Source organism: Sebastes fasciatus, chromosome 23 (assembly GCF_043250625.1).
Source record: "Sebastes fasciatus isolate fSebFas1 chromosome 23, fSebFas1.pri, whole genome shotgun sequence".
NCBI classification, from domain to species: Eukaryota; Metazoa; Chordata; class Actinopteri; order Perciformes; family Sebastidae; genus Sebastes; species Sebastes fasciatus.
The window spans coordinates 6,868,881-6,894,387 of record NC_133817.1 but is presented as its reverse complement, the minus strand read 5'-3'; the positions used below and the strand labels follow the sequence as shown (position 1 = coordinate 6,894,387).

Here is a 25,507-nt window from a genome sequence, read left to right as displayed (position 1 = left end):
TTCCCAACTTGAGGGAACGAGAAACCTAACTCGAGGGAACGAGTTACCTAACTCGAGGGAACGAGTTACCTAACTCGAGGGAACGAGTTCCCAACTCGAGGGAACGAGAAACCTAACTCGAGGGAACGAGTTACTAACTCGAGGGAATGAGATACCTAAATCGGGAACGAGATACCTAACTCGAGGGAACGAGTTCCCAACTCGAGGGAACGAGAAACCTAACTCCAGGGAACGTACCTAACTCAAGGGAACGAGATACCTAACTCGAGGGAACGAGATACTAACTCGAGGGAATGAGATACCTAACTCGAGGGAACGAGTTACCTAACTCGAGGGAATAAGATACCTAACTCGAGGGAACGAGATACCTAACTCGAGGGAACGAGATACCTAACTCGAGGGAACGAGTTACCTAACTCGAGGGAACAAGATACCTAACTCGAGGGAACAAGATACCTAACTCGAGGGAACGAGATACCTAACTCGAGGGAACGAGATACCTAACTCGAGGGAACAAGATAACTAACTCGAGGGAACAAGATACCTAACTCGAGGGAACGAGATACTAACTTGAGGGCACGAATTAATAAAACATTCTCCAAAGGGTCTAGGGCAGCTCCGTACAATCCTGATATTTTCTGCACAAAATCAAACTCAAGGTTAAGACACTACTTCTGATGAGATCTGATCAACATCTAGCCGTGTGCAGTGAACAGGAAAACACAGACAGAACAGAGGGTTGAGAGGAAAGAGGTAAGAGCTGGTTATAATATCAGTTTCCCTCCAGGAGTGTAAACCGCCTGTAGGTGCAGAAGAAGTTAGAGGTTAGTCACTTTGGGAGATTTGGGTTCGGACGCAGGTCAACAGTCAACTGAAATCCTTTCAATTACTTGGTGCATTTTGAATCTGAGCACATGATTTTGTAATTGAACCGGTTTCAGATGTGACCCAATCCTGGGTGGGGGGATGTAGCAAACCTGGTGTGTTCAACCTCTTGGTGGTGGTTCTCCTCATATCGCCTCAGTCTTCGGAGAGAGAGAGGGATGGGGGGTGAGGATGGTGAGGTGCGGAGGTGAGGAGGAGGTAGAGGAGGGCAGACAGTTTGTAGAAGTCGGGGCAAGTGAGGGAATATTGCAAGATAGGAGAAAGACAGAGAGTGAGAGAGCAGCAAGCGAGTGCAGAGACTCTCACAGAAACAGTGTGTTCGAATGATGTACACTGCTTATGGAGATGCAGATGACAAAGAAACCCTGCTACCAGATCACAAATGTAATTCCTCACTTCTAATGTGCAATCACAGGCAGCCATCATCATTAATAGCTTGTCACTATCATCTTGTCTAAAGGGTGCAAACTGCTGACCCACGCTTATACCTCTTCTTCTTCCTCCTCTCCTTCTTTTTGAGTTTCTCCAGGCTTTTCTTGGCCATCTCGATGACGTCGCTGGCCTCCTTCTCAGGGGCGAGGAGCGCGGTCGAGAAGGTGCCGCTGGGACCGGCGTACAGCGTGGAGCGCGTCGAGGCCCGAGACAAAGTCTTCCTGAGATTCTCGTTCACGGCCTCGCTTTCAAGAAGTTTAGCTCTGAGAGAAGGAAGAAGTTACAGTACAGCATGAACAAGTGTTTTTAATTACTATAAATGGATTTATTAATAATAATAGCAAAATACTATAATAAAATAAATGTGGTCACTTCGTACCTGAGCTCCTCGATTTCTTTGATGTAGTTCTGAATCATGTTCCCGATCTCTTCGCTTCCTTCACCTGCAAGCAGAAGCATCACGTTAGCTTTAATATGGATTCATGGTGACTTTTCAGGAGCAGTGGTGGCGACTTTCAAGTGTAATTAAATTTTTTTGTTACATACAAAACCTTCCCTACAAGGCTCCTCTTTATTCTTACACTACTTCTGTGACAACCCATTTCAGAAACCTGCTTTGGTGAACCAGCTCACTCTTCATGTCGCGCCATCAGCAGGTCGAAATTTGAATTGAATCAAATACTAAAAACCTGCAAAACTAATGACATTTCCATCAGGGTCAGCTGTACTTTGTGTTTAGTGCTAAAGCTGGCGGTACCGTGAGTTGGTCGGCTTGTTATTAACGCGGTGTGTTTCCGTATCGGCGGATGCCTCTCTCATTCAGCAGCCTTGTTTTGTCTGTATAACGTTACACTACGTTGTCTGTCATCCCGTCATCTACAGCTTTTTTCTTTCTCACAACGGACGGCCAGCAGCTTCTGTACACACATCCACACACGTATCTCTCTGCTCTCAGAAGAAGGCGGGGTCACGCGACATCAATGCGTCATCAGCTACATACCATGTGGTTTTAATGCTCAGGCTGATCGGAATCATTACAAATATTCCTGAATCCGTATCATGATCCGGATCGCCCCCCAAATCTAATGGATTGTTCATTGTGCCACACCCCACCCCTCCAAAACAATTCATTCAAATCCATTGCTGACTTTTGGAGTAAACCTGCTAACGGACAAACCAACAAACAACCCAACGCCGGTGAAAACATAACCTCCTTCCTAGGCCTTCGGCCTTGGCGGAGGGAATGAGTTTTTTGCCCACCTGCTTTAGCCAGGATCGTGTTGGCCTGGTCACTGAGGATCTGTGTGAGTCTGGCTCTCTGGGCGTCGATGGTCTCCTGCATGGCCTTCACTCTCACCCTCAGGTTGTTGTTTTCAGTTTGCAGCATAGAATTCTCATGGACCAAGTCATTGATGCCCTCCATGCCGTCTTCACCCACCATACGCTTCCCCTGAGCATCAGACAGAGAGATTCATATTAGGAAATGTTATTTCCATCTACCAGCCTCCCTCCTTCCTTTCCATCTGCCTTCTTACCGTCTTGTACTCCATCAGCTCCATCTGCAGCCGTGCTATCTCCGTCCTCAGGACGCTGATCTGCTGGCTGGCCTTGTCCTGGTTCACCATCACCTTGTTCTTAATGTTTCGGGCCCTGTTGGCGTACTTCATGCAGTTCAAGGTCTCCATGAAGTCCCGGTCCGACGGGCTGATGCAGGCGATCATCACCGTTAGACTGGAGAAGGCACAGATGAAGAACGGTGATCGGATGCAAAGACTAACCTGTAAAACTAACAAGTTCTTTACTACTACTCTGCTAATTTAGGCTAGTTAGTGGTAAGGACTGTGATGTTAGGCGTACGGAAGGACAAATTCAACCTACAGGGTGCATGAATAAATTTTTTTAAAAAACAGACTAGTGATCTATACTCAATCCCTGATTTCAAAGCAGGTACGTCAACTTTTAGCAGCATCAAAATACTTGGTTTGTGATCCATTGCCAAAGATATACATCACACAGTGTTCACAAACCTGTTGCCACCTAGTGAGTCCTGTAACAGCCGGGTCAGTTTGGAGTCTCTGTAAGGCACGTGAGAGGAGCGCTTACTCCTGTCTCCCAGAGCACTGATGACGTTTCCCAAAGCAAGCTGAGGTGAGACAAACAAACAAGTTTATCGTTGGATATTTGAGGGGAGAAAAACAATTCCAGGACTTAATGAAATAGGGAAAAACACCATTAATGTGTACTTGAGTGTAAATATTGATACTTGTGGTAGGGAAAAAGAAATTAAATGTGCCACCAGGGGGCTCTCTTGCTCCACAAATATCACCTGACACTGGTGAACATGTGCAATTGTAGAATGACATATTAATACCTTTCCATCATCACCTCAATAAAGAAAAATGTTCTTGTAGCAACAGAACACCAAATCATCATGGATCAAATGCATAAACAATAACGAGACTATGAGCTTCCTCACCAGCCCACAGTTGATGGAGATGCCCTCTTTAGCTCTGTCTCCTGTAGCTCCAGTTCTCTTCAGTCTCTCAGAACCAGCCAGGTCCACAAAGTGGAACTTGGCCGTCAGCGTCTCAAACTCGTTAATCTCAGAGTCGTTACTTAGACGGTTGTCCGTCGTGTTATCCTGGAAGAGAAAGAACGGAGCAGAAAATAAATACGTCTTCCAGCAAGTGCTACAATTTAAGGGTTTGAGTGAGGAAATTGCAGCTGATGATCATCTCAACACATCAGTGATATTCACGTTAAGTGGCAGCGTGGACCCAGCACTGTGTGTTGGAGTACGTACGTCATTGTCGGGAGAGCAGACTCGGACTTGGCACAGGTGGATGGTGAAGATGGCATGGGAGCGCGAACTCTGGGCGTTCATCTGAGTGCTGGCGGTGGTACGACACAGAGCGCCCAGCTTCAGACACTGAATCATCTGTTGGCAGGAGAGACAAAACACACAGTGATCTTAGGGGTGAAGGTCCTTGGATGGAAACTGTATAGCGAACCGGTCCATTATATCAATAGAACAAACAGATTAAGGACAATTTGGTTATGAATGGTAATTTATATTTCCTTCATTGTCCCAATATGTCACTAATCCACAGACCTTGCTATGATCAGCTTTCACAGGGACTATTTCTTCAGCAGAGCGTCGTACTATGTTCACAGTGAGGTATGTGGATTCTTTAGAGTAACATGGATTTTGGAAAGACACGTTGCTGCTGAAATGTTTTCAGTGTTTTGAGGAAAACAAATAAAATTCAATTCACCTCTGTGGCGTCATCGCTCGCTATAAGCCTCAGACGTGGGTCAGTAGGGGCCTGCTACGCCTACTAAGTCGTAAGAGTGAAAGCAAAACTAAAAAGCAACACGTTCCAACACGTAAAACCGCAAGAATCGAACACAAACAATTTCTTAAGGTTTAGGCAACAAAACCACTTTGTTAAGTTAAGGAAAAAAAGCCTGTGTTTTGGCTTAAAATAATTACGTTTCAAAGTAAATATCAAACACAGGATACGCTGTTTATACTACAGCGCCTGATTTCTGCTTTTGCTCCTGTCATAAATACTACTGTCGCTAGAGGTCGCTGTCGTCTTCTTTGATTCCTTCTTTCGGTGTTCGCCCATCTGTATAGATGACAAAACCTACTAGTGGGTGTAGCAGGGCCCTACTGACCCACATCTATGAGGCTTATAACCAATGATAACGCCCCATTTAATGACTTGATAACAGTCTAATCGGTTGGGTGAGAAGACATAAATCTATAGACAGAGGTCTGAAAACGTGAAAATACAGCCAAAAAACTACTGTAGCTGCATGGTGTTTTTTTTCTACTTTGTGTAATCTGGCCCTTTAATCTCATAGTGGTGGTTTTGAATGTTAAAGCTGACCTCAGCTGCAGAAGTGACGGTGCGCGTGGTCACCCCCACGGTGTAGATGCCCCCGTTGGCGTCCTCGTGGATTTTGATGTTGGATCTCTGCTTCCTGGCCTCGATGTCTCGCGTCGAATCGAACAAGTCCAGCACCTCCTCGTTGTACAACTGGAGAGTATGGTTAATAAAATTTTAAAAAAAACAGAAAACAGATAATACACATATTATTGCATGAATAGTCAGTGTCATGATGACATCATCAATACTGTCATTTGCTTCACTTCCCGGCCTCATCCTTTCCCCTCAGCTGCTTCTTCACCAGCTGCTGGCGGCCGCTCGCTGGCGGTTAAAAATAAATCCAGGAGCTGACCACAGAGACAGACTAATGACAGTTTAATGGCTGTCGGGTCATCTGGACACTTTAACACCCTAAAACCTCTACACCCTCTGCTGACCTTTGACCTCTAGCTGTCTGCATGTCTCTAGCTACGCCTAACTAATGGGCCTTAAGTGGACTGGATGTTTTGAGTTTAGAGTGATAAATGCACCTTAATTTGAGATGAAAACACTCATTTATGGGTTAATCCTGTGGAAGTGTTTCCCTCTGTGTGTGTGTGTGTGTGTGTGTGTGTGTTTGTGCACCTCCAGGAACTGTGCGTTGATCTTGAACTCGGGAACAGGCCTGCCCTGCTCGGTGGCAGCCTGTCTGCGCTCCTCGATCCCTCTGAACAGGTGGTTGACGGCCCGGGGAATGATACCCAGCTCGTCGTCTCCGATGTTGACGTCGAAGCCGGTTCCCATGGTGTAGGTCTTCCCTGAGCCTGTCTGGACACGTGGGGTGGTGGGAGAAGACAAGAGACATCAGCTACTTTACCAAACGGGAATAAAAATCTGCTCTTATCATGTGTGTTTTTCCTCTATATTAAATCAATATAGTTTCTTAGCAACCATTCGACTGCTCAGAGGCTCTGGGACTCAGAGGCTCGGAGTAGTTTCTCTAACACAGGGGGGGTCAGAGGGGATGGGGTGGTCGCCGTGGTGACAAAAAGAGGAATGCAACATTGAGCTCAAATTCACGCGTCACCCCTCTCCTTGCTGTCGAAATGCCTGAAAGAGACCCTGACAGTGTGCGTTTGTCTGTGTGGTAGCATATGAGGGAGTGTGTGTGTCGGTTTTATTCTGTGAGACCACACCTGTGTGATTACTACGTTTGTGCACATGCTCCTGTGTGTGTGCATGTGGCCTCCGCTGCGCCCTGTGAAAGGCTCTTTGACAGGAACACAAGAGCTGCAGGAACAATGTGAGGAGAGAATAATGAACAGAAAGAAGAGGAAGAAGAGCGGAGGGGAAGGTTAAGAGGAGGGAACTGTTGAGGCGCTGTGTGAGAGACACATAAAAAGCAGGAAGCTTCTTTCTTTCTCCCTCAATGCACATTATAGTCTGGACGAGATGCAGTAAAGACTAATAGAAACTCTTTTTATCTAATAGGCTTTAATATTGTTTTTGTATTGTTCTTTTGTTTCTTCTATAATTACTGTTACAGGCCTCCACTTTCTATCTGTTCAAAATGTACCTTAAAGGGAGATTTGTCAAGTATTTAATACTCTTATCAACATGGGAGTGGCCAAATATGCTGCTTTATGCAAATGTATGTATATATTTATTATTGGAAATCAATTAACAACACAAAAAAATGACAAATATTGATCCAGAAACCCTCACAGGTACTGCATTTAGCATACAAATATGCTCAAATCATAACATGGCAAACTGCAGCCCAACAGGCAACAACAGCTGTCAGTGTGTCAGTGTGCTGACTTGACTATGACTTGCCCCAAACTGCATGTGATTATCATAAAGTGGGCATATCTGTCTGCTAAATATGAATCTACAGCCTGCAGTCAGTTAGCCTAGCTTAGTATAAAAACTGGAAAAAGTGGGAAACAGCTAGTCTGGTTCTGTCCAGAGGTAACAAAATCCACCTACCAGCACCTAACGTCTCTCAATTATGTTTTGACTTTGCGGTTTATTTCCCAGCTCTGGTATGAGGTGATGCAATCAGTCCACACTTTTCTCTGATTGGGTAATAATAACACTTTCTATCTTGCCCTCTCAGGCTAATCTATCGGAGCCAATATAAAGCTGCGGTTGGGAGAGCAGGTCAGAACATGTCAGCTGATAGTGTATTGACAGAGCTGGTGCAGCTGGGGAGCCGGGTTCACTCCCTCATTACTTGTCTGATGATATGAAATGAATGATCATATCACATGCTGTCGTAAATCTTGCTGAGGGTAACTCCCCATCCCCTGCAGCGGTGCAAACTGGAAAGTGAATGTGCATGTGTGTGCTGTGCTGATTCTAGTAGCCGGTGGACTAACCTGTCCGTATGCAAAGATAGTGGCGTTGTAGCCCTCGAAGCAGCCTTCGATGAGGCTCTCGGTGCAGTGGTGGTAGATGGTTTCCTGCTGGGTGTCCATGTCAAAGACATGGTCGTAGGTGAAGGCCTTGTCTTTACCCAGCACCACCTGGGGCTCCCCGGGCAACACATACGTACAGATGTGGCATCCCTCGATCCTCTCTTTGGCCAGCTGAGGACGGATCCTGGTAGAGAGAAGGAGAAAGAGAAGGGGTGAGTTTTGTAACTGCCCACCATGACCAGATTTCTCATTTTTATACCTATTATCCAAGGCTGAAAAAACCCTGAAATCATTTATATAAAAACTACAAATCTAACTTCCATCACGTTTTTTAACATGTGAAGTGTTGAACAAGACATTGAAGCCTCGAGTTCGGAATTTTGGCCGTCGCCAGATTGTTTTTTTTGCAACCAGAAGTGACACGAGAGGGTGGAGCTAAGTACAACAAAACCCTGAATAAGACATTTCTAGGCAACCAAAAAGTTACAATCAACTTTCATGAATTGCAAACACACTGTGAAAGGGTTAAAGCTCTAAGACGAAAACTCAGACAACTCCCAGACCGGACAATGCCGTGGTAGCGACCTGTCAATCACAAGGTAGCCCCGCCCTAAAGCATCCCCTGCTTTATGGTCTATTTGACTCTAAATGGGACCATAATTTACTAAATGAACATCATGCTGTATTGAAGAAGATGTGAAACTAGCGATTGAGACCATAAACTCATGTTTACAATGTTTACTGAGGTAATAAATCAAGTGAGAAGTAGGCTCATCTTCTCATAGACTTCTATACAATCAGACTTCTTTTAGCAACCAGAGGAGTCGCCCCCTGCTGGCTGTTAGAAAGAATGCAAGTTTAAGGCACTTCAGCATTGGCTTCTCTTCTCAGACTCGGAGGTTGGCCAGTGCTATAACTTCATCGTCAACAAGGCTAAAGATCTAGGACATTTCCAAGATGTTTGAGGCGGTGCTGAGCTGTCTGTGCACGCATCTACAGCCTGATCAAGAATCTGATATTTCACATTTTTACAGGTTTGATGGTAAAAAATGTAGCTGACTGAAGATAGATAATATTTTCACTGAACTGCAAGCAGATGAGTGCTGCTACTGTGTGTGTGTGTGTGTGTGTGTGTGTGTGTGTGTGTGTGAGTGTGTGAGTGAAGGACCACGCAGTGCCAGCACACTCTCCAGCAGCCACCATACACCGCACAGTGCCCTCACTGTTCACCAGAGAGAGAGAGAGAGAGAGAGAGAGAGAGAGAGAGAGAGAGAGAGAGAGAGAGAGAGAGAGAGCTCTGGGTAAACAGTCCCACCCTGGATTTCATTAAGGAATCACTCTGTTTACTTTAGAGCAAATAAACACACTGTTATATTACATCATTTCCTCCCATCATGCAACTCTGTCTCTCATCACTGAACTCACTTGTCCACCTGAACAGGAAGTGGAAATATTGGAAGGAAATATTTGCGACATATTGGGAGCGTTATTAAAATATTAATATATAGAAATATTTGCAGAATCTTGGCAACTTGTCATCGATCTAACGTCACGCAGTCCGCCCGTTAACCTGGGTGTGGTCTTTGACTCTGAGCTCAGCTTTGGAACATCTCTAAAGTCAAACATTTCATTTCCTAAACGGACCTAGAAAAAGTCATCCATGCATTCATCTCATCCCGATTGGACTACTTATTCAGGGCTCAGTCAAAAAGCCATATCCCGTCTCCAACTTGTTCAGAATGTGGCACCAGACTATCAACAAACTCTAAGAGACGAGACCATATCACACCCATCGTTGCAACACTTCACTGGCTCCCAGTCAGGTATCGAATTGATTTTAAAATGTTACTAATTACTTTTAAAGCCCTACACAGCCTTGCACTTAACTACATTTTAGAGTTCCTCGAGCCCTACGAGCCCAACCGCTGCCTGCGCTCCTCAGGTAGGACCCTCCTCACTGTCACCGCAGCCCGTCTCGTTACAAAGGGAGACCGGGCGTTCTCCGTTAGAACCGAATTCAGGCTAGTAAACTCTGTTTCTTCTTTTAAATCACGCCTCAAAACCTACCTTTACAGGAAGGCCTTTTTTTATAGCAATCCCTTGTTTTAAATTTCATTATTGTTGACTTTTTGTACACACTGTTTTATTAAGTCTTATGTTCAACATTTTATTTTGGCCTATATTTTTATTTTGTATTGTTTTTATCTTGATGTTTGCACTATTTTAACTTATGTAAAGCACTTTGGAACTATGTTTGGAAAAGTGCTATAAAAATAAAGTTTATTATTTATTATTATTTGACAAAAACATATTGAAGATTAGATACAGCAAAAATATAATACTGAAACACTAGAAATAAAACTGGATATTTAAAAAAAATATATTTCTCCAAGGCTACAGTGAAAATGAACCCAGATAAATGAGACTTATAAAAAGAGGAAATAATAACCAAGACACCTGAGAACAGAACAGTATCGTTATAAATAGATGCTATTGTTGCTCTCTGCCCGGCAGGCATTAACTCTGATTGTGTGTGTGTGTGTGTGTGTGTGTGTGTGTGTGTGTGCTTTGCATGCAGTTTGTATTCTGTGCTGTGTGTGCAACACTTTTTGTGTGTGGTTGCATTAAAAAAGACTCTCACATTCATCACAGCAAGAGTCTATAGAACGTCTGAATGGCCTGAAAGGACAGTGTGTGTGTGTGAGTGTGTGTGTGTGTGTGTGTGTGTGTGTGTGTGTGTGTGTGTGTGTGTGTGTGTGACATCAGATCCCAGCTATAGTCTATCTGGGATTACAGCCCTGATGACAGAGAGGACAGAGCCGGGGACAAGGAGGGACCGTTGGAAACACAGTCCTACCTGCAGTAACTGTACACCTGCAGAGCATTACTGTCAGCTTTGTGTTAGAGACAAGCACAATTGCCCCAATTTATCCCAGTTTGAACAATGAATGATAGATGTTATGTCAGTATTTCATTACTGATAGCCGAAGGGAAACTAGTCAAAATGTGGATATATAAGATCCTACAATTGCAGCACTATAAAATTGCATTGTGGTGTTTAATATACCTTTGACAACAGGATTTTTGTTTGTCATGACGTCTTAATCTATTTATTATTATAACAATACTAGAAAATATTTTTGAAATGCAAGAAGCATTCACCTGAAAAATACCCTAATTTGTAGGGGTTTAGCAACGCATTGATCTGGATTCGATATATCGATTCAATGATCAACGATCCGATGTCAACAATGCAAAGTGAAAATTGAGACACATATCATCTTTAAAAGGAACAGTATGTAACATTTAGGAGGATCTATTAGCAGAAATGGAATATAATATTCATAACTATGTTTTCATTAGTGTATAATCCCTTGAAACTAAGAATCGTTGTGTTTTCGTTAGCTACATAGGGAGCAGGAATCACAGAATCCAACATGTTTCTACAGAAGCCAAGAACAGACAAACCAACCACTGACTCTAGAGAGAGCCTTTTGCATTTTTACATTACCTGAAGGCCACCGTTGTGAAACTGTGGTAACGTGAGCCGCAGAGTGCAAATCGTGGTACCGCCAGTCGCCCTCTGACTTCCGTTGCTCCTAAAGTAGTGCTATTATGAGCTAGGCCGATAGCGTTACCACTGTTTTTCACTCAGCGGCTCACGTTACTACGGTCTTGGAAAGGGAGGAGTGAGCGGAGGGATACTCAGTCGGTTGCAATCTGCAACCACACCACTAGATGCGGCCAAATCCTACACACTGTACCTTTAAGATACGCCTTTATTTTGAAATTCCCACTTTATATTTATTCTTTTTGTTAAAAAAAATAGATTGTTCTTCATTTAAATGTCTGGAAGAGCCCAGTAATAAAATTATCAAATCATATTTTAGTGGATTTTTGTGAGTTGATATAAACTGATTGTGTTACATGGGAATATGATATTGTCTCATATTGATCGCAGGCAGACTTTGTGATATCAGCAAATATTGTATCGTTGTACCAAAGAATCACTATATCGTTTCATGATAAAAATTGTGATTTACACCTACTACTAAATTGGCTAAAGTGTTGACTAGGAAATCAAATCACAAACTAGGAATAAACTAAGAATGTGGGGAAATATTTCCATTAATAGAAAAATAAACAATATAGCATATAGTGCGAAAAACAACAATTATAAACATTTCAGGCTGTTCATAATTGTTGTTTTTCGCACTTAAAATTTGTCCATTTTGTTGTGTTTTTTTTGTGGGTTCGTCATTACGAGCGTCGCCTTTCACATTACACGTAGTAATTTGACACATTGTTAAAGTAAAAATATTAATTAGAGCAGTTTTATAACAGTGCTCGTTAAAACCGTACACAACGGAGGCTGTTCTAGCTTGTGAAACTGACGTAAGTGTAACAGTCAGTGTGGTTAGTCAAGTCATCTGAGGAGGCTGTGATTTAATGGTAGGATGGTTTAGGGCATTGCAGGAGAGAGAATCTGCATTAATCCCTTTGGCCACCTTCCCAAAACCTGACAGAGAGCCATTACTGTAATCCAGAGTAACAATGGAGGCACTCACTGCTGCTCACAGCAAAGGGCATTAAGTCACCGGGTCATTGTTCACGTCGGCAACTTGAAAGAAGGAATGTAACGAAATATGGACTTCAACGTGAGACGTCAAATGTAGAAAATGTCAAAGACAGTAAAGAATAATGAAGTAGGTCAATGGTTGCTGGAGAACCGAGGGAACAAGTCCTGTATGACTGTAGCTCCATTCAGAATAAATGCCCTGTCTTTCTGATTGTGTTCATCTCAACAGTGTGACACAATGTTTGCTCTGTGCGACATCCCCGGGGTCCTCCGTACATCGAGGGATAGACGGGGTGGGCTAAATTTGAATGTCTGAGAAAATGTTAGAGAGAAAGAAAGAGGATAAAAAGAGAAGGAGACGAGACATAATGGTTACAGCCCAGACAAAACACTGATGGCAATCTTCGCATTAGGAGGCCTTCCACAGTCCGTCCACTCAAACAGACCTATTATCTGTCTAATCTACGTAATGATGGTCTTTCACAGAACAAGACCAGCAGACTGAAGCGGATCAGCCTTCGGGAACTCTACAAACTTTTGAAGGTGCTAAAAGGGACCAATTTTAAGACGGTCCAACATATGGAAATTTGTCATAATTCTTCAAAATCCCACATTACTTTCAATGAAAATGTTTAATTTCTTTCCATGAATCATTCCTACAATCCTTGTGCTTGGTAACTACAGGATCGTTATGGTATTAACAGCGATGTTTTGAGCTAAATGCTAAAATGCTCACAACAAGCCCCCCAGGAGCAGCACTGGGAGTGAAGCTATTTAGACCAGTTTGCAACCTCGGAGTCTGAAAAGTGAAGCCAACGCGAGAGTGCCTTAAACTTGCATTCTCTCTAACAGCCAACAGGGGGCGACTCCTCTGGTTGCAAAAAGAAGTCTGATTGTATAGAAGTCTATGAGAAAATGAGCCTACTTCTCCCTTGATTTATTACCTCAGTAAACATAGTAAACATGAGTTTATGGTCTCAATCTCTAGTTTCAAGTCTTCTTCAATACAGCATGATGTTCATTTAGTAAATGATGGTCCCATTTAGAGTCAAATAGACCATAAAGCAGGGGATGCTTTAGGGCGTGGCTACCTTGTGATTGACAGGTCGCTACCACGACGTTGTCCGATCCGTGTTTTTCGTCTTACAACTTTAATCCTTTCACAGTGTGTTTTCAGTTCATGAAAGTTAATTGTAATATTCTGGCGTTCGGTTGTACTTAGCTCCACCCTCTCGTTACTTCCGGTTGCAAAAACCAAGACTGCAACAGCCAAAATGCCGAAGTCGAGGCTTCAAAACGGCAGTCCACAAACCAATGGGTGACGTCATGGTGACTATACGTCCACTTCTTATAGCTATACGGTGTATGACTTTGGCGTAATGGCTGCATGGGATATTGCAAATTCCACGTTCATCACATGATGCACAATGACCGAAAAAGCATTTTTTTCCCATACACACCTCCTTGGCCTTGCTACATAAAGGCACTGGACTCCAATCTTGCACCAGAATCGCACCCTTAGACAAATTCTGAACTAAAATGCACTAAAATGAATGAAAGCCAACGGCCGCTTTAAAGCAAGAAAGTCATTTTAAAAACATATCGTAAATTCTGACGTTGTGTAATGGATCTCAAATGAATAAATGTCAAGTAGCCTTACATAAAGATGTTTGACATTGTGGCACAATGGACCTCTATTTTGAGTATTCTGTTGAACGTGTTATGTATTCACAACGAATACAAGTTCTGGCATCACACGCATCTCCACTAACTGTAAACAGGTGAGGGTTAAGCTAGGTGTGAAGCACGTCCTGCTGCTGTGTTATTAGTGTGACTGACTGTAGCTGTGATTATGATCTGGCAGGCTTCACTCTGGGGTTCAACCCAAAACACTCTTTTTCTCCTGGCTGAATAAGGGCTGCCCTTCAGCACTAATCCGCCTTCTAGAGTGACACACGCAGCCTCCTCACAGGCTCTTTCTCTCCAGGAAACTTAACTCTGCCGCTTCCTAAACGTGCACAATCACATGCACATAGGGAAGCATGCCTCAACACTTTCATACTCTTGTACATGCAACTTCACTGTTTGGGGAGTTGTTCACTAAACGTAATTAGAGTTATGTAACAACATTGTTCAGCCGCTTGATGATTCTTCAGATAAATAAAAAACTAATTTGTGATTTTAATATTTTGTATCTTGCAATACACAATTATTATTATTCCCAAATATCAAATGTGAAAACCCCCATCACAGGTACACACACACACAGATCAGGGGCCCCCCAAACGCCAAGTGAAAACCTGCTCAACACATTAATCTGCTATGACAGTTTCAGCCGGTTGGAGGGAATGCTAGGAAGTAAAATACTAAGAAGTTCCATTGTGGAGAGGATTAGAAAAGATACTTTTATATAAAATACAATTTGTCACCAGGTACTTACACATGAGAAGTGAAACATCTTCAAGAATCTAAACCAAGTCCCGTTGCTGCTGATTTAACCCTTAATCTGATACCATGACCTGGATGACTGAGAACCTTCACAAACATTTATGTTCCATATTGAACAAAATGTTAGCGCTAGTGCTCAGATAGCTTGTAATGTTATGGCCAGAGGTGCATATTAGTTTCTAAAAAAGAGAAAGCTAACTGTGCCAACTTGCTGTTTATGTTACAGCACCGCAAACTTGATTGTAATTACCGTAAGTGGCTACCAAATGACTAAAAGTTACTAATATTAAAATGAAAAGTACAATTTCAGTGTCTTATCAGTCGTACTAGTTACTTTTTAGTTGATGTTTTTATCCAAAGTGACAAACGATGAAGATAAAGGAGCTCATTGTTTGGCTAAACGACACTTTAAGAGAACATGTGCATGTAAACTGTGACCATAAGACCACCGGTGTTATTCCAATATGACCACAGACATAGAGGTAAGCTGCCGTTGACTGATGTGAGGAGTTTAGAGTGATGAGATAAGAGTTCACTGAACCTTTCCAAGAGATGAACGAGAGGACGCACACACATACATATATACCTTTTCAAATACACATACACATTATATTACTGTACAGACAGGAACACACACACAGAGGGGCTTTGTCGGCCTCTACTCATGTGACAGGTCCTGTTAGACTCCTGCTCTCAGTCTCATTACTGCAATTACAGCGATAGTCTGAGAAACAGTGGGCTACTCATGCACACACAACCAGAGAAAAACCCAGACATCATACAACCATCGGCCTTGGTTTTAGAGGTGTCATACACTGTGAGGGGAGTTAAACTGATGAAAGTTAAAACATCTCAACTAGTTAAAGGATTTAATCTGCCACAAAACACACAATCACACACACACAAACTCCCTTTATCATATCATAAAGTAGACATAACTTTTTTTAAATGAAAACATCTTATTGTAGAGACCATTTTTTACCCTGATCCTATCAATAAGAACAGATACATAATATAAAACTAAATAAAATCCTTCCCATCAGCGTTACCCGTCTGCTGACCTTATCAACAAACAAGAAATGAGGAGATGCTGGTTAAAAACAAAAGGAGATGAGTCAGTCCATCAGCACCACGCTGCTGATCTCATCCTTCCTGAAAGTCACATCGCCTGCTGACATCACTCCTCCTGACAATCAGCCAATCAAATCACTCCCTGGGGATGCGGTCAGATCCCTCTGCATCATCACCGACAACAAAGCCCCGGCGTTTCATTCCTACCTACCAAATCTAATCCTCTGTAATCTAATTTTTGGTTTAGTGTTGAGGTTCACTTTGAGTGCGATGTAAAGCTGGTGCAGTGATTCAGCAGAAGCAAAAAGGAACATGTGAGCCCACAAGGCATCAGACAACAAGACTCTTCTCTTCTGCACGTCTCAAACTGCTACCAGCACACTGACTCATCACCTGACCTCATTTTGTAGAGTCTCATATTTCTGAATCTTTTCCTTTTAAATTCAATGTTTCAATCTCATGTAAAATAATCTGTTTGCATCATGCATTACCTGCTATATCCCAAAATTGGCCTGATGCTGCTTTGAAGAACCATTTCACCCGAATGTACAGTGTAGATATTAAAAAAAATTACCATTAGCAGCATCTAGCCATATAGATATGTTTTAAGATATGTGTAATTGGTCCTCATGCAGCAACATTGTATGAAATGTATCTTATATTTTCTCTTAATTTTTTGTTAAGAGAAAAAATAAGAGAAGTCAACTCCAGATGCACCAAATGTTCTTAACCACCCAAATCTGCTCTTACCCAGATGTGCCGAATGATGAATCCCACTTGGTCTTAAATTGGAGGCGTGTGGCAGATTGTTTATTATTATTAGCATAGATAACGCCCCCTAAACACTATATAAGGACAGATGTTTTGCTGTGTGAAAATACGCTGGCACACGCCCAAGAATTGGAGAGATGCTACAAAAAAAAGGCTGTAGGAAGAAGAACTTCAGTAGCAGTAGTAACATTTGATTCTCTAGAGCGTTATTACTGGCGTTACTGGAATTTAATAATCCAATCTAAAACATATATGCTTGGTTATAAGATAATCATGCGTTGTTGTTATGTTCCTCAAATTTAAAACTTGTGTTTCATTGTGTTGGACAAACAGTTTGTGGACTGTGAAAACAATATGTTTCTTTCTTATCTTGGTAAGAGTGCTCTCAGCCACTCATAAAATAGAGCAAAAATAAGAAAACATAGGTGAATCAATGGGTACTAACAAAATAAAAACAAATTGTGGATTCGAAGAAATTTGCTCTTCTATCCCTTCCTGCATGAGGCCCAATGATATTTCTGGACTTTTTTTTGTGGTGCTCAAAGCATTGAATAATTGCATCTGGGGATAACCACCACTTTAAACTTCTAACAAAAAATGACAAATTACACAATTGAAAACACTAATTTTCAAAATAAATCTTCACCTCAAACTTTTCTTTGAGTGAGTATACGAGATATGAGGGACGTCTCCAATCTCTGATTTTGAGTTTTCAAGTTAAGATGAAATGAAAAATGTCTTTTTATAACTCTTTTAGAAGACATCACCGGTCATATTGTGCACCTATTTAACAATATATGCAAAAGAAATTACAACAAAAATCTATTTCTTCATATTCTTATATTAAAATCCAATCATCTTTTCCTTCCAAAATATGACGTGTGCTTTCGTAAGATAGTACCAACCAATTTCAACCAATCATATTATGACATCCATCCATCAATCAATCTGCAACGACAGCATCGTGCCACTTTCTTAGCCCGCCCACTTTTTAGCAGTTCAATTAAACGCAAATGATTTGATTTAAATCCCTCTTGTAACTGTACACTGTTCACATATTCTGTTTCACTGGGGTATACTCACAATATAGAAGCTAAAGACGCTTTAACTTCCGTTTCATTGAGACTTAATGATCATTAGACAGACTGCGAGGCAGCACGACTGGAGAAAAAAATCAATAGAAAGATGCAACGTGATGCAAACACACTTGCTTCCCTTCGTCGACATCTTCTTTTGTCAGATGCCTTCTTTTCTTTAGGTATAATCATGAAGGATAAATGACATTCAACTGGGGAAATTTGCTCTCAGTTTCTAACAGAGGAGTCAAAAAGTGAGAGTAGAGCAAGCACGGTGTTCTCTAAGCGTTCAAAATGTGCAGTCGAATAAGAAAAAGTTTCAATAACAACTGAGGCTAAGCAGCTGAAGAATGTCTGTGAGTGTTTTGATGTAGATGTGAGTGGACTGTGAGTCCTCGGAGGTGCTTTAACTGTGGACTGATGCTTTCCAACAGAGGTTAATGAGGGACAACACTCAAGAGGCCTCTGTTGGAGCGTAAATACTGAAAAAGCTTCACTCTATTCTTCAGGATTGTACCACTGAAAGAATGCCTTCAGGTACACCATCATGACTTACTTATATAACAATATGCACACACACATTCAGACAGCTCTTTTATCGTGCATCGGGCAGCAGGTGCACTACTTGTATGTTTGTATTAGTCTGTTGACTGCGCTCTAATGGACGCCCAGAGCAAGAGGAGACAGAAATGATGTAGATAAAAGAGAGAAAGTAGACCTTACGGACAGTGAAAAATGGTCCGGCCACAAAGAGCGACTACTGTTTTAAGTCACCACAACTCAGCAGGACAGTCTTTCCATTGTCTAGCAGCTGCTCTCAACATCAAGAGCCTATTCATCGTATCACTCTCTTCAGTGTACTTCTGTAAGCAGCAAGCTCAAACAAGTCTTCAACCTGCGAGAGGCTGAACGCAGACAAACGCTGGCCAGAAATCTGCACGATTTACAATCATAATGAAGGATGGATCATGTCTGCAGAAATGAGAAAAAGATTAAAAATGAATATGCAATATTATTTACTGCATTCAGACTGCAAAGAATCAATAATTCACATAGTTTTTAGCATCATCTTAAAGCACCATGAGTCAAGAGCAAAAGGCTATAATACTGTCACTTTGTATGTGTATGTTTTGCAGTCAACACAATCTCAGGAAAAAATCCATTTATATTCAATTTTGTGAATTTGACATCACGTAATGTTGATATCATCATGTAAAATGCATCTCACTGGAAAAAGCAATTGCTTAAAAAGATTTTAAAAAATTAGCAAAATGACATTTGGCATTTTGCTTGTCTCAGTTTCATAAAATATTGTAAAATCTACTAATTATTTTATTCGGAATTACCACATTTAAAATTAATTTATCAAGAGCGCAGTAAAGACCTTTTAACATACTGGAGGTGTTTTTTTCGTGCAATTAATTCACATGTCAACATTTTTTTTCGAAACCGATTTTGTCACAAATACTTTGACACTGAACGTGAATATTACGCTGCGAAATAGCGTACATTTTCTTTTGGAACGAGGACGATTTTTCTGAGCTTTCGCCCCAAAAATAAAGGCATTAACAAATCACGAGTGCTGCCTATATTTATGAAACAACAACATGCATGATGGCAAACTTTATGACTCCTTTCAACCTCGACAAAGGCAGCGCAGACCAGATCCACTCCTTCTGTTCTCACCTTTCACAATAAAAGCCCTAGACATAATATTCACAGGCGAGTATTTCGCAGTTTTGTGTCATTTATTTGTCATGCTGCCGGTGTGTAAAGGCCTGAAGACAGGTGCATCATTACTGTACATTCGCTGTCAATTTAGGTGCATAGCTGTGTATTTTACCAAAGACTATATACTAGAGAAGGCACTGATTATTTGTGTCAGCCAATATGGAAGTGAAGTGTTGGATTCATCCTTGCTATTATCTGGTTGGTGAGAAAAACTGACACCAGTTCACAGGAAGTGATAAAGACATTATGACAAAGACCTTGAATGTGTCTTTTCTGTCCGTGTGGAAACAGCTAGGCAGTGATGTCACAGAGGGCATTTCGGAATGAAGCCAAGAAAAATGGAGAAAGGTCAAGAGAGCGGGAAAGAGAAAAAAGACAAAGTGTTCTGCTGACTCAGCGTTTCAGTCCTCCCCGCCCCCTCTTTCTCTTTCTCTCGTTTTGTTGTTTAGACGGCTGACTGACCGGTGTCCATTCACAGGGTCATCGCCGCACAACCCCGAACCTTTGAAAAGGACCCGTGGTTACCATGGTGACAGCTAAAACAAAGCTACCACTGGGGGATTCTGACTGATCACAGCTCTGACTGCTTCCTGGGTCAAAGGTCGCTGGACAGGAAGGAGGGGAGAGGTTGACGCCGGTGGCAGAGAGGATGGTAGCTGTCAAGAGAGGGCGTATGAGGATAACACAGACACGCCACTGGCTTCCAGCACCTCCTGCTTAATGGAAATGTCCCTTTCTGACAAGGACAGTTCAGCCCATTCACAGCACACATGGGACAGATGAAATACCCGGTAAATAAGCAGAGCAAAAACATGTTGTTTTGCATACATTTATGGTAGGAAGTGGAAAAAAGAATGGCCTTAAAATACAGAGACAAAGAAATATTGAATTAAGCTCTGCTTGTGCTGGTTAGACAGAAGTTATTGAATATCTCAGTAGCTGCAATATCACATGACAGCAGCTGGCAGCTGGCTTGCAGCATGCTTTGCTTTTGTGTCTCAGTTCACTTGAACTGGTTCATGAATATTTATCAGGAATATGCATGGACGGACACAGTGTTTATACGCGCACGCACACACACACATATGAACACACGCACAATGCTTTTGTATCATGGCAGCAGGCGTGCAGCCTTTGCCTCAAATATAATCCACGAAAGGTCAAGAAGGAGGGACTTGTGTCTGACGGACACATGTGAGGAGCCAATAGGAGTTGGACCGTCTGGGACTGTCGGTCTAGTTTGCATTTTCCCAATTTCCCCCAACAGATTCCCTAACCTGCAGGGTGCTATACGCCATATGGAAGCGTAAAAACACTAACTCATCTAATTAAAGAGGAAGAGCTATCTGTTCCCAATTCAACAGTATGAAACCCGATTCCTCACCGCTGGCTAATTCTGTCTGTGGGCTCTTAATTATTAAAGCTGCACTTCAAGGATATTGGCATACTAATAAGTCACTTGAGTGGCGCCTTCAGGCAAAGTCTGTAACATGACTTCCTTCTGGGATAAATCGTTAACTTCCTGTATTGTTTTCATCGTGGAACATGTGACAGGAGAAACATATGCAAACGCAGATGGGATGTTACGTAAGGAAAGAGAGATCTGGAACACACTCACACATGGGGATAACCCAGTAAACACTATCTGTGTATGTGTGTGTTTGCTGAATCAGCCAGCAATGTGCTACTGGAGTGACCCATCTGTATGCTGTCAGGCGTGATAGTCTTCAAAACCAGAGATGGCAGCACAGCACACACATCTACTCCCATCAAGAGGCACTACTAAAGAGCAAATAGACTTTTAAGTTACATCATCTTTCCAGTGATAAATCAAGATGACATAAACACCTTCTCTCTGTTCAGGCTCCAGACCTCTTTCATTCTTGTTCTGCCTCAAAAAGAAGCGCCAGAATCAGGATGATAAAGAAGCATTTCATCACTGTGGACATGTTGGGGTGGGAGGATTAGGGAACTTGCTAACAGACAGCATTAGCCTCGCAGGCTGAGGCAGGTACTGGTTGGCAACCTGCTAGCTGATTACTGCGAACACACACACACACACACACACACACACACACACACACACTGAGCTAACTAAACTATTACAGAGTGCGGAGAGGCTGACAGTGAAAGCCTTTCAGATGCTCTGAAGTTCGGGTTCGCCACAAGCTCCAAATGATTAGGACGTTGCCACGGCGATTAATCGAGCTGAAAACACCAACATGATGCTGCGGTTTCATGTTCAAAGGGATGAAGTCAGAGATTTAATAGCAGATGAAAAGGTACGGCTTCCAGGGGATTATTAAGCATTGAAATGTTTTTTTTCCATCCCGTCTTCATGTCGCTTTCACTGTGAATGTGATGCATGATGGGACTCCTTTTTAAGTGTCTAATTGCTGACTCAGCTGGAAACATTATTATCGTGATGAGTCTCAATTCAGCATATCACACTGCAGATTACAGCCTCGCCTATTATCAGCTCAGCACAGATACAGTGCAGTAAGTGCACATAATTATAGTACAGAAGCATATGAGTATATAAAGGAAAGTTAAAAGGTGCTCACTACTAGGGCTGCACAATTAATTGAAATTTTATCAAAATCAAAATATGGCCTACTGCAATTTTCAAATTGCAGGATGATGAGGAGGAAATCGCAATATTTGTTAAAGGTGAAATGTGTGTCAAAATGCTATTTTAAATTAGATATTGTGGTGCTGCAGAGATATCCTGGCCTACACATCATATTCTGCAGACTTGTTTGGTACAGATCCCCACAAAATCCACGCCATAATCATTTAAATGTGTTTCTATGAAAATGAGAATAATGATGTAAAAATTATCATTCCCTCTTATATCGAAAATCATATCGCTATTGCAATATCAGTCAAAATAATCAAACCTCTTCTTGTTCTGTCTCCTGAGTTCTCATTGATGGCTTCAGGCCGCTGTTATCGGGCACCTCTGAGGAGAACTAACCGTTACTCCAGATCTTTTATTCCTTCTGCTATCAGGTTATTAAACTCAGACAGTAGTCATTTCATGTGAGATTTTTATTGACAGTTCCCTTACATGATAAATCATGTAACAATGTCTATTTATTATCTATTTGTTTTCTCTTTTTATTTATTTATTGCTATTTATTATATTGTATTAACTTATCTGCTGTCCTTTACCGACCTCTGTTTGTCAGGTTTACTGATCTGTGCTTGACACAACATTATGGATGTTTGTCTGGATGTTGTCTGTGTGTGTTTGTGATGAGGTAAGCTGTGAATTGAATTGCCCTTTTCGGGATCAGTAAAGTTGTCTGAATCTCAATCTGAATAGTGCAGCTTTAAGTTAAATATTCCAATAGCGTTTTTGCTCGCTATTGATCATTTAATCACTTAAAATCTTTCAATAATTTATATTTGTTTCAATGTGTTTTTTCTCTAACAGGTCTTTTTCACATCAGATCTAGTTTTGCTAGGTTCTAAGGTACTGGTATTGCACATGCTGGCTCACTGGTGTGACCTCGTAGGACAATGGAAATGGAAATGAGCTTGGCTTTTCTTACTTAAAATCCAAATGTCTGCTGTCAAAAAGGTCTACACTCATTCATGCAAATAAAGCACACTTGAATATAGATTTGTATTTGTGACAGAGAATGTGCCTAATGTGTGATACAGTACGATTAAAGAGCTATGTGGGCTTGCAGGTAAGGTCTCAGTGGATCACCTTGGGTGAGAGTAAAATAAGAGATTAGAGATGAAGCACTTTCAGGAGCCACAGCTGACCTCAGAAGAAGCTCTGAACTGCTGACTCAGGATTCAAGATCTTTTCCACAGCAAGTACTGACTATAGTTTTGTAGTATCACAATGACCAAACCAACTCCGAGTCATTTTACCTGCCTCCTAAATGGTTTATCTTTAAATCAAACATTTCCTCAATTTGTGCAACTGTCATATATAATCATTTTATGATAGAGGAACAGAATCTGAGTGAACAGAATAAAGAAAGAAAGACAAACACATGAAAGAGTAAACCGATGAATAGTCGACTGATCATCAATAGGACTAAAAGGTGGAAACCCGGCTAGCAAACAAGACGACAAGAGCTCTACAAATAATGAATGAGCTTTCTAAGAAGATACAATAGCAGCAAGTTTCCACTCAAAGAGAAAAACACACACACACACACACCTTTCTGTAGCCGTATGTCTACAGCAAACTAACACAGCAAATCTCAATGCACATATTGAATTATTAAGAAGCCAGACAAATCAAATCTTTTTGATGAGCACTGAAGAAGCAGAGTGCATGATGAGACAGATTATATAGTTTATTATCTATGACAGAGAGAGACACAGTAAACAAGAGTCCTCCTGGGTCAAAGTCTGAATGCACAACAACAAGCGAGGCAGAGAGAGAGAGAGGGGAGAGAAACATGATAGGAACAAGCTTTTGTCCTCTGATCCAGTTCACATGACGTTTCAGATTGTCTTTCCATTCCAACACACACACACACACATAGAAAAGCACCTGCCCCCAACCGCCCTCTATTGATGTCCGAGGTCTTACTGTTCCACACACTAGAAACACTTCTGCTGATATAAGCGGTTGACCAGACGGTGACTATCTCAGCTTGTCTGCCGCTGTGTATAAGTGGCGGATTGGCCAACGGTGGGGGCAAAGGTCAGATCACTACGATGCAGCAAATACAAACTGCCTGAACCACAATATACCACAAATTCAAAGTGTAAAATGCCTGAAACCAATGGGATCAAATGCAGTCATCGCTCCAAAGATCCAGCAGACATATTAACCTGTGTATGGTTACCAAAAGCCTATTGTATGTTGTGTAGTCGCTGACTACAGGAGACACACTGTCAGGGGAGAGTTACAGGCCTAATCCCTCTGAAGCTGAGATCTCCATTCATAAATCCACTACAACAGCATGTACATGCAGTGCAGGTATTAACAAAAGAAGCTCATGTAACCGTGGGTCTATATGTGTTGTCTTAATCATGCAATGAGCATTAAAGTGCAGGGTATAGATGAGAGAAAGCATGTAGCTTCAAAATAAAAGCACATTTAGTGAAGAAAGGGGTATTGCTTTGGAGGGATTTGGGGATAGGAGAGGAAGAGGAATGGAGAGAGAGAGGCATAAGTAGATTAAGAGTGTCTGAGCTGAATAAATGGCCGATGATATGTAATCTTGTAATTGCTTTTCCCCCCATGTTGTCCATGTATCTGTTTTTATGTTTTTCTAACCACACACTTCCACGCAACACACACACACTTGTCTTTTTGTTATATATTTACTGTATTGTTATTGTTGTTATTATATATATCTTGTCCTAATTGTTTGTTATCACTATTATGTAGTCATATTATTTCTTTATATTAATCTTGTCTCTGGGTGGAGCCTCAGATAAGCCCAGTGGGTTTTTTTGCCTCTTCCTGCTGCACTGTATATTATTCATTTATTTCTTTTGTTATGTTGTATAGTCTTAAATTGTGCAAAACAAATAAACATAAACATATGCAATGTGAAGCATAAAGAATAAAAAGCAGGAATAACATGTGCATGCATGGTTGTAGCAGGTGTGAGCATCTTTTGCAGAGAGATGATGATGAGGAGGGTCTTGCATCCTTACCTCAGGGCCACTCGAACCGAGCTCTCATCGCTGCTCATGGTGGATGATGGAAGTCCACAACAAGACCTGGTTATAAATAGCTTGATTTCTCTTTTTCTTTATCCTCTTACGAGACAAGAGAGCTGCAGGCTGGCTGTCCTTCCTCCCAGTCACCAGGGAAGCGCTTCTATGTTGAGCTCCTCCTCCTCTTCATGTTTTGTGATATTTATTTGTTCTCCATTGTAGAGGATATAACGTGCATCAGGATCCGGCGGTGGTCACCTCTCCAGAGGCATCGTCTCAGCTGCAGACCGGTGCAGAGTAGTGGTGTGTCGGTGTGTGTGTCGGAGCTGGATCCACTTGGCGTGTGTGGGGCTTGAGACTGATGACGTCACCAGACTCCTCCTCCTCCTGGGCTGTACCAATAACTGGACATAGAGCCTGTATACAAGAAGTAATAAAGAATAAATTCAATTTATTGTTTATTTGTTTGTTTGTTTTTAATCTTCTCAAATTAGTTTGTACATATCAAAAATAAAGAGATCAATTTAACAGCTTTTTTTGTCAGTAATAATCAACATTCTTTTTTTATTTTTATTT

At 41.7% G+C, this 25,507-nt stretch overlaps 1 protein-coding gene across 3 annotated transcripts in view; it reads right to left on the bottom strand.

The window, feature by feature from the left end:
* The window catches only part of LOC141761675 (kinesin-like protein KIF21A), a 38,920-nt gene extending 13,672 nt beyond the window's left edge, over window positions 1-25,248 (bottom strand). For 2 of the 3 annotated variants that reach the window (XM_074625209.1, XM_074625210.1), the window contains exons 1-12: window positions 24,929-25,248; window positions 7,574-7,796; window positions 5,838-6,020; window positions 5,214-5,363; window positions 4,121-4,255; window positions 3,794-3,958; window positions 3,345-3,460; window positions 2,853-3,048; window positions 2,578-2,767; window positions 1,697-1,760; window positions 1,374-1,580; window positions 978-1,025 (exon numbers count right to left, since the gene is read on the bottom strand). In XM_074625209.1, the coding sequence (XP_074481310.1) occupies window positions 978-1,025; window positions 1,374-1,580; window positions 1,697-1,760; window positions 2,578-2,767; window positions 2,853-3,048; window positions 3,345-3,460; window positions 3,794-3,958; window positions 4,121-4,255; window positions 5,214-5,363; window positions 5,838-6,020; window positions 7,574-7,796; window positions 24,929-24,966 (1,715 nt within the window). In that variant the 5' untranslated portion in view covers window positions 24,967-25,248. The remainder of the gene's footprint in view (window positions 1-977; window positions 1,026-1,373; window positions 1,581-1,696; window positions 1,761-2,577; window positions 2,768-2,852; window positions 3,049-3,344; window positions 3,461-3,793; window positions 3,959-4,120; window positions 4,256-5,213; window positions 5,364-5,837; window positions 6,021-7,573; window positions 7,797-24,928) is intronic. The other variant, XM_074625211.1, reaches the window with a different exon arrangement.
* Between the last annotated feature and the right edge of the window lie 259 nt (window positions 25,249-25,507).